We start from the raw sequence: 8,529 nt of genomic DNA, 5'->3' as shown, positions 1-8,529 counted from the left end.
ACGTGCAGATGGGGATCCCCTCCCCCATGCAGCCTGGGAGAAGGGGGCAGCCGGTCCCCAGAAGCCGCCCCCCGCCGGCCCCCCGCCTGGCCCCCAGCCCAACCGTCAGCTCTTCCTCTCTGTCTAAGCCCCTTTGATGGAGCCGCAGAAACAAGGGCCCCTTTGACAGAAGGGGCTCGGAGCCGGATGAGGAGACTTCAAAGGTGAGAGTTGAGTTCACTCTCCCGTCCCCTCCCTCCTCCCTGGCCCCCTTCCCATGCACCCCCCAGTCTGTCCTCTATATAGCCCCCGCAGCCTCATGCCCCTGTTGGCTCCCAGGAGTTAAGGGCCAGGTGAGGGATGGACCAAGGGAGGAGCGTGATTTGATGTAAGAGAGCAGGTCAGATGATTTGAGGGACAGCAAGACAGTGCCCAGGGGCAGAAAGGCAGTGGGAGGCAGGCCCCAAAGGACAAGCGCCTGGAGGGTGGACCCCAAGGGGGAAAGAGGACAGTCCCGGTCACCATGCTGCTGGCTGTTCTGCTGCTGTTGCTGCCCCTCCCAGACCCATGGTCTGCCCGTGGGCACCCTCTGTACATGCGCCTGCCCCCCAGCACACTGCAAGGTGAGCCGGGCTGGTCTGGGGGAGCGGCTGGGGAGGCAGAGGAGAGGGGTCCCAGACAGGGAAAGGTGAGCTTGCCGTCTCTACTCGCAGGACCTTCGGCCCCTTCTGCCCACCCTGCTAGGAACTGAGACACAGGTAGAAGGGGGAGAGGGAGGAAGAGGGTGGAAAGATCAGGGAGCTGGCAAGCACTGCCAAAGGGCACTTAGAGAAGCTTCCAGGCTTAGCAGGGAGGCCCAGCCCAGCATGGGCTGTCTGGACTCAAAGGCATGCAACTTGACCACGGTTACCTGAGGTTAACAAGCCTGAGTTCTGTGATATCTTTATCTTTGGGACTGTGTTTTCCTGTAAAGTTTTTAAGGAAAGGTGCTTTTCAAAGATCCCAGCCCAGCCCAGCTGAATTACAGAGGTATCTTTGGTTGAGAATCTGGAAGCATCTCCCTCCCCTACCCCCCAAGTGCTCCGGGAGCCCAGCCTGCCTTCCCGCGGGTCTCCCAAAGCAGGGCTCAGGGCTGGGGCAAGGAGATAAGCCAGCCCTTCCCCAACTCTCCCTGATTTTGTGTCCTATGTCCCAACAGTAAGGTCCCTGGGTAGCACAAACGATTTATGCTCGACTACTAAGCTAACCAAAACCAATAAAACGAAACCTATTGCCACTGAGTCGATTCCGACTCATAGCAACCCTATAGGACAGAGTAGAACTGCCCCATAGGTTTTCCAAGGAGTGCCTGGTAGATGGGAACTGCCAACCTTTTGGTTAGCAGCAGTAGCTCTTAACCACTTCGCCACCAGGGTTTCCACTAACCTAAAGGTTGGTGGTTTGAACCCAGTGGTGCCATGGAAGAAAGGCCTGGCTGGTGATCTGCTTTGGTAAATATTACAGCCAAGAAAATCCCATGGAGCAATTCTACTCTGTAACACTGGGTCTTCATGAGTCGGAATTGACTACAAGGCAACAGGTTTTTGGTTTGGTCCCAACAGTTCTGTCGGCCCAAGGGACCCAGGCTTTGCAGGCTGCACAGAGGAGTGCCCGGTGGGCGGTGCAGCGGGTGGCTATGGAGATCCAGCACAGACTGCATGAGTGCCAAGCTTGTGCCAACCATACCACCCCATGCCCCAGTAAGCTTCACTGACTGCCCTGGGCTCTTGTCCTGCCCATCCCCATCCTCTCCTTCTGACCCTACTCCCCGCCTGGGGGCAGAGACTGCGTAAGGCTGCAACCAAGTCAGTGCACGAAGAGCTGCCCCAGTGGAAAGGGCCTTTCAGGCTGGACAGCGAGTGCAAAGGCCCGGCGGCAGGGCAGTCTGGGCTCATTTGGTGATGTTCCTGTGATGTGAGAAGCTTATCGCTGCTGGAGTAGAACCTGCCTGCTGGCGGGTGGAGGGGGGGTGCCAGAGGGAGAGGTAGGGGAAGGGACTCAGGCCGGGGGTGGAGACAGGGGCGGGAGGGCGGCAGTGAAGCCGCAAATCTGTTTCTCAGCAGGACCTCGGGGTCCCAGGCCTCAAGTTCCCCTACTCCAGGACCCACCTGAGTCAGGTGAGACTGAAAGGGCTTGGGAGGGCCGGGTTGAGGGCGGGGCGCCTCGAGACGCCCCTTCTGCCTTTCTAGGGTCGTGTGGCCAGCGGCGCCCAGGAACCACCAACGTGACGCGGGCCCAAGGCCGCATCGTGGGGGGCAGCGCGGCGCCGCCAGGGGCCTGGCCCTGGCTGGTGAGGCTGCAGCTCGGAGGGCAGCCTCTGTGCGGCGGCGTCCTGGTGGCGGCGTCCTGGGTGCTCAGCGCCGCGCACTGTTTCGTGAGGTACGTCTGGCCCCAGGCCCGGGCCCTGCCGGATCTCCAGCGCAGGATCCACCTAGTCGTTCGCCCTGCCTCCGCAGATGCCCCGCCCCAACCCCGCCCAGCCGGGCCCCCAGCGAGTTCAGCCCTGCTTGGCCCCGCCCCAGGCCCCGCCCCCAGGCCCCGCCCGGCAAGAGTTGGCGGGCTAGCTGCGCGTGCGAGGGCAGGTCTCTGCTGCCACCTGGCTGCCGCAGCCCGGGGCTCCTCAGCCGCAAGGCGCCCTCGCAGGCCGGGTGGCGCATTCGACATACTCTGGGGCCTGTCATCTCCCCGGCCTGACTGGCCCCCCAGGCGGAAAAACAGCTAGGGGTGCCAGCTCGCTGGGTGGTGCCCGTGGGAAGAGTGCCAGGGTCTCCAGGTCCTCTTCCCCACCTCCCGGTCTCGCTGCGCCCCTGTCATGCCTTACCCGCTGCTCGCCCCACAGCGCCCAGAACGAGCTTCTGTGGACGGTGACGCTGGCCGAGGGGTCCCGGGGCGAGCAGGCCGAGGAGGTGCAGGTGAACCGTATCTTGCCCCACCCCAAGGTGAGATAGTAGCCCCTAAGCCCCCAGATCTGAGACCCCTCCCCACCAAGCCTCGTTGACCTGCCCTGCCACCCCCCTCCCCAGTTTGACCCGCAGACCTTCCACTACGACCTGGCCCTGGTGCAGCTGTGGACGCCCGCGAGTCCGGCGGGGCCCGCGCGCCCCGTGTGCCTTCCCCAGGCGCCCCGGGAGCCCCCCGCCGGCACCGCCTGCGCCATTGCGGGCTGGGGGGCCCTCCGCGAAGGTAGGGGGCGGGGCAAGGCCTGGGTGAGGCTCCAGTGCTGGAAAGAATGGGGAGCTTAGTGATGGAGTATGGGGAGGCCGATGTGTAGGGAACCCGGCCTACGCCGGAATGAAGGAGGGCAGTGGTGGACACCCTCAAAACGGGGCTCTTGCCCTCCAGACCTGAGCCCCTCGACCCCTTCCCTGTAGATGGGCCTGAGGCTGGGGCGGTGAGGGAGGCCCGCGTGCCCCTGCTCAGCACAGAGACCTGCCGAAATGCCCTGGGGCCCGGGCTGCGCCCCAGCACCATGCTCTGTGCCGGCTACCTGGTGGGGGGCATCGACTCGTGCCAGGTATGCGGGCGCAGGGTGGGCTGCTCCCCAGGGGCGAGATAGCCTTCTTTCCTTCTTCAGTCAGGCTGTCACTCAACTCCTGCCAGCCTCTATGTCCTCATCACCGAAATAAAAGTGGAAACCATAGTAGAGCTCAGAGCTGTCTTACCTTGCCAGGTGTAAAGAGAGGGGGCCTGTCAAATGCAGTGCCCTCTTCCCTGGCTCTGGTCCCTGCAGGGTGACTCTGGAGGCCCCCTGACCTGTTCTGAGCCCGGCCCTCGCCCCAGGGAGGTGCTGTACGGAGTCACCTCCTGGGGGGACGGCTGCGGGGAGCCGGGGAAACCCGGGGTCTACACCCGCGTGGCCGTGTTCAGAGACTGGCTCCTGGAGCAGATGAACGGTGAGCGCCCCCTTCCCATTCCCCCTCCCGGGACAAGCCCTTCCCACCCCGCCCGCCCCAGCCACCTTCTGCGACGAGAAAGCCGGTCTCTCTCCGGGGGAGGGTGTGCAGGGCTAGGGCCCGGGAAGCAGAGGATGAGCGGGCCCCTGTCCCCGGCTGCAGCGGCCCCCTCCAGCCGCGAGCCCAGCTGCAGGGAGCTTCTGGACGGAGACCCGCCAGACGAGCCGCTGGCTGTCGCGGCCTCTGCCTGCGCCTTCTACGCGCGCTCGTGCGCTGGGTCCGGCGGCGCCTGTGCACACCAGGCGCACCAACAGTGCCTGCAGCGCCGGCGGCGATGCGGTCAGTCCCTGTCTTGGACGCGGGTCGGAGAGCAGGGCGCCCGGCCCCGCCCTGCCTGACCCCACCCGGACCCTTGTCCCGTCCGCAGAGCTGCGTTCCCTGGCGCACACTCTGCTGGGCCTGCTTCGGGACGCCCAGGAGCTGCTCGGCCCGCGCCCGGGGCTGCGACGCCTGGCCCCGGCCCGCCCTGCGCCGTCGCTGTGGGAGCCACTAGGGCACCCTGCCCGCGAGCGGCGACGGCAGCGAGGTACCTGGTGCCTTCGCCGCCCGGCCTAGCCCCACCCCTGCGCAGCGTAGCTACTTTCTAACCCTGGGTTTCCCCAGGATCGCTGGCTGCCGGCGCTCGCTCCCCTAGACGGAGACCAGAGCCGCGCCGGGAAGGGAACGGTAATGACGCCCCCTGCCGGCCGTCGGGAGGGGAGTAGGCAAAGGAGGCTGGCAGAGGCTCGGAAGGCTTCTGCCCGGGTCTGCACGGGGAAGCGGACACATTCTCCCCATCCCCCGAGTAAGGCAGATGACTGGGTGGAGTGTGGCTTTGGGCCCTCATCATTGTCAAAAGGACATAGTCTGCCTTCAGCTCTCGGAGCCTCTCTTTCCCCACCTGCAGCACTAGTATAATATCATAGCAAGCCTGTCCTCGGGGAGGCCCTCCTGAGATGCAGTTCCCGAACCCCGGCCCCCGCAAGCTCTATGCCTCCTCAGTTCTGTTATTCCTGACCCCTCCCCTCCTGCCAGGCTGCCCTGGGCTGGAGCCCCTGCGACAGAAGCTGGTGGCCCTTCAAGGCACCCATGCCTGGATCCTGCGGGTGCCCTCTGAGCGCCTGGCCATGGACTTCCACGAGGTAGGGCAGAGGCTTCCCAGACTCCTTCCCAGTGGTCCAGAGCTGGCTGACCTGGCTGGGGCCCTGAGGGGTACAGGAAGAAAGGGGGTGCCCACCCGATAGCAGGAAGAAGGCTTTCCCCCAAAGCCTGGGTGTGCCTCTGCCCAGCTCTGGGAAGTCCAAGAGGAAGGAGGTGGGGAGGGTCGCTGTGTGTGAGCTGGGATGCTGGGTGGGTGTGAAGGTGTTCGGGGGCTGAGGTGTGAGTGGAGGCCTTGTGGGGTGTCCACGTGAGTAGGAAGTGTGCAGGGTCATTTGGGGTGAAAGAGGGGCATGAGGTGCATCTGGGTGAGGGATTCAGGGGCCAGGAGGAAGGGGGTGACTGGGATTCCCACTCAGAAGAGGGGTTCTCGGCCTCCCTCTGTAGGTCCTGGCCGATCTGGGTTCCAAGACGCTGAGTGGGCTCTTCCGTGCCTGGGTGCGGGCAGGCCTGGGGGGCCGGCACCTGGTCTTCGGTGGCCTGGTAGGCCTGGAGCCGGCCACGCTAGCGCGGAGCCTCCCCTGGCTGCTGGCCCAGGCCCTGCAGGCCTTCCGCTTGGCAGCTCAGGCAGAGGGAGAGCTGGAGGGACCCTGAAGGGGTGGGAGGCAGGGCCGCGGGCTTGAGGCGGGAAAGGGCAGCACCCACTCAGCCCTCAGCTTCCCTGGGCCACCTGGCCGTTAGCTCCCAGGAGGTCTAAAGACCTTGACTCACTGCTACGGTTGGCCTGGGGGAGGGGCATCGGGATTGTGTCTCAGTTTACCCTGGGTGGGGGGTACTGTGGGGTCCTGGGCCGTGTGTGTTTTTCCATGTGTGTGATCAGAGAATCACAGCTGCTTTAATAAACATTATTTATGATCCATGGATACGACTCTGGAGTTTTCTTGGAATGGGAACCAGGTGGTGTGGACATTAGGTTTCTGAGGCAGGGCCCAGGCTGGGCACAGCCCCTGAAAGCAGTTGGCAGGAGTCACAAGGAGGCTGGAGAGGGCCCTCATCTGATCACAGCTGTGTGCAGAGGCCAAGAAATGGCAGCAACTGGCCTGCCTGTCACACCCTCCCTCCCCCACCATCCATGGCTCACCACGCTGCATCCAGTGTCTGGCGGCGTCTCCGCCCAGCCCCCACCGCAAGCTGTGGGGAGTCCCAGCCCTGTATCTTTGCCTCATGTCCTTGGGCTCCTTACCAGCTGGCCAGTTCCTGTCCCCACCCCCATGTCACCTGCCCCTGCTTCTCTTCCCTGCAGCTTAGCCTAGAGGTATCAGATTGCATTTCCGGCTGCCTCTTCCCTTTGCCCTCCCCGCAAACCCCGCACCTGTCCCCTCTTTCTCCCACCCACATTCCCCAGCCTCCACGGATAAGGACAGGAGGGACAGACGCAAGCCCCAGTCATAGGGACAGGATGGAGGGGCCTGTGCTGACGCTGGGGCTGCTGGCTGCCCTGGTGGTGTGTGGTAAGAGTGGGCATCACCCGCCCTGGGGCTCCCTCAAGACTCCAACCACACCACCCCCTGCATGGCACCCTCCTGCCCTGCCTGCACCATGCCTGGCTCCACTCTACCATCTCCTGTGATGGGCCGGCCTCAGGGGCACTGCTGCCAGGGAGGGCTCGCAGGACCTCAGGGAAGCTCCATTCCTGGGCTCCCACCCTGTGCCCCATCCCGGTCTCCGTCCTCCCAGGCAGTTGGGGCCTGAATGAGGAGGAACGGCTGATCAGCTACTTGTTCAAAGAGAAGGGTTACAACAAGCAGCTCCGGCCCGCTGCACACAAGGAAGACAGCGTGGAAATCTCCCTGGCCCTCACCCTCTCCAACCTTATCTCCCTGGTGAGAGCACCTCCCAAGGCTGGGCTGTGGGGAGCAGGTGGGGAGGGGCCCGAGGCCTAGTGTCTCCAGGACTGGCACTGTCACGGAGGAGGCTCAAGCCCCCAGAGCTGGCCACAGTGTAGCCCTCTGCCTGGAAAACACGCTCAGCTGCTCTTTATGCCCACAGCGCACAGAAGGCTGGTGCCCTGTCCCCCCTGACTTCAGCTCTGGGGTGTCCCCCCATGCCACTCCATGAAACACTTCAGAGGCCATCTGCCCTCCTTGCTCACTGGTTGGCCCACCCACTCCAGCGAGTGCAAGGGCAGGGGCCTGGTTGCCATGGTTTCCCGGGTGCCAGCGGGAGTAGGTGCCTGGTAAATGTGTGCTGTGAAGGAGCAAGGCAGGCCCCGGGGTGCCAGCCCTCTCATCTGATTTCAGAAAGAAGTCGAGGAGACCCTCACCACCAGCGTGTGGATCGAGCATGTAAGGAGACCCGCCACTCAGAGAGGGGGCGAGGTGCAGGGCCCCAGCTCCCCTGTGCCCACTTCCACTGGGGGCCCCTAGTCTGCCTTGGACACTGTCCTCCAGGAGGAGCTGACTCTGGCCAACCGAGAAACCCAGGCCCGGCTGCCCTTCCCGCTGCCTAGGGTGTCCCTCTATCTAGTGTAGCCACCAGCCAACATGGCGCCTTTCAGCCGGTCAGGACACTTCATCTGTGAGAAAACTGTCACGGCATCTTGATTTTATTAGAAGACGCTCTTCTGCCACCAGCCAGAAGTTCATGTACAGATGCAAATCTCGTGTCCACAATGGAAAATCTTCTGTGTCCACAATGGAAACAAGGCTCCTTTAGCTGTGCAGTATGCATCCTACACAGCTGTGCATGACAGACCTGAGTCCCCACTGTGCCCGCTTCCCCCAAACCTCTTTTGTCACAGCTCCCAGACCTTGTTCAGACTGCCACCAGGGAAGAGGAAGGGGAGAGTGGGGGTGCCTGGACAGCAGCAGAGTCCCTACTAACATGCCTTTGGGGCTTCCAGGGCTGGACAGACAGCCGACTACAGTGGGATGCCAAGGAGTTTGGGAACATCAGCGTCCTGCGCCTACCCTCAGACATGCTGTGGCTCCCAGAGATCGTCCTGGAGAATAAGTTGGGCTGACGCTCTCCCCGCCCTCCCTTCCTATCACTCCACTTCCCTTCCTTAAGAGTTCTTGGCCTCTGCCTGCGCTCGGACTCTGACTGCCCTCCCTCCTCAGCCTCCCCCTGCGTCCCCAGCTCTGATGGTCCTCCCTCCTCAGCCTCCCCCTGCTCCCTCAGCTCTGATGGCCCTCCCCCCTCAGCCTCCCCCGCTCCCTCAGCTCTGACTGCCCTCCCTCCTCAGCACCCCTCCGCTCCCCCAGCTCTGACTGCCCTCCCTCCTCAGCCTCCCCCTTCTCCCCCAGCTCTGACTGCCCTCCCTCAGCCTCCCCCTGCTCCCCCAGCTCTGACTGCCCTCCCTCAGCCTCCCCCTGCTCCCCCAGCTCTGACTGCCCTCTCTCCTCAGCCTCCCCCTTCACCCTCAGCTCTGATGGCCCTCCCCCCTCAGCCTCCCCCTGCTCCCCCAGCTGTGACTGCCCTC

General features: G+C 63.8%; 2 protein-coding genes across 5 annotated transcripts in view; both read left to right on the top strand.

Annotated features, from left to right (window-relative positions):
* Positions 1–502: 502 nt before the first annotated feature.
* On the top strand, positions 503–5,702 carry PRSS56 (serine protease 56). Its single transcript, XM_004389510.2, has 13 exons — positions 503–602; positions 1,581–1,691; positions 2,079–2,135; positions 2,208–2,397; positions 2,858–2,957; positions 3,042–3,201; positions 3,390–3,532; positions 3,749–3,911; positions 4,074–4,250; positions 4,339–4,497; positions 4,575–4,637; positions 4,986–5,092; positions 5,496–5,702. The coding sequence occupies exons 1-13, from the start codon at positions 503–505 to the stop codon at positions 5,700–5,702; spliced, it is 1,737 nt and encodes a 578-aa protein (XP_004389567.2).
* Positions 5,703–6,467: 765 nt separating this feature from the next.
* Positions 6,468–8,529, top strand: part of CHRND (cholinergic receptor nicotinic delta subunit) — an 18,389-nt gene continuing 16,327 nt past the window's right edge. The window contains exons 1-4 of one of the 4 annotated variants that reach the window (XM_023724507.1): positions 6,468–6,559; positions 6,786–6,931; positions 7,349–7,393; positions 7,951–8,060. In XM_023724507.1, the coding sequence (XP_023580275.1) occupies positions 7,392–7,393; positions 7,951–8,060 (112 nt within the window). In that variant the 5' untranslated portion in view covers positions 6,468–6,559; positions 6,786–6,931; positions 7,349–7,391. Of the gene's footprint in view, positions 6,560–6,774; positions 6,932–7,348; positions 7,394–7,950; positions 8,061–8,529 lie in introns of all 4 variants that reach the window. The other 3 variants (XM_004389491.1, XM_023724506.1, XM_004389492.1) reach the window with 3 other exon arrangements.

The sequence above is a fragment of the Trichechus manatus genome, unplaced genomic scaffold (genome assembly GCF_000243295.1).
Source record: "Trichechus manatus latirostris isolate Lorelei unplaced genomic scaffold, TriManLat1.0 scaffold00249, whole genome shotgun sequence".
NCBI classification, from domain to species: Eukaryota; Metazoa; Chordata; class Mammalia; order Sirenia; family Trichechidae; genus Trichechus; species Trichechus manatus.
Note: the sequence above shows the minus strand (reverse complement) of the source record. Positions and strands in the feature narration are given on the sequence as shown.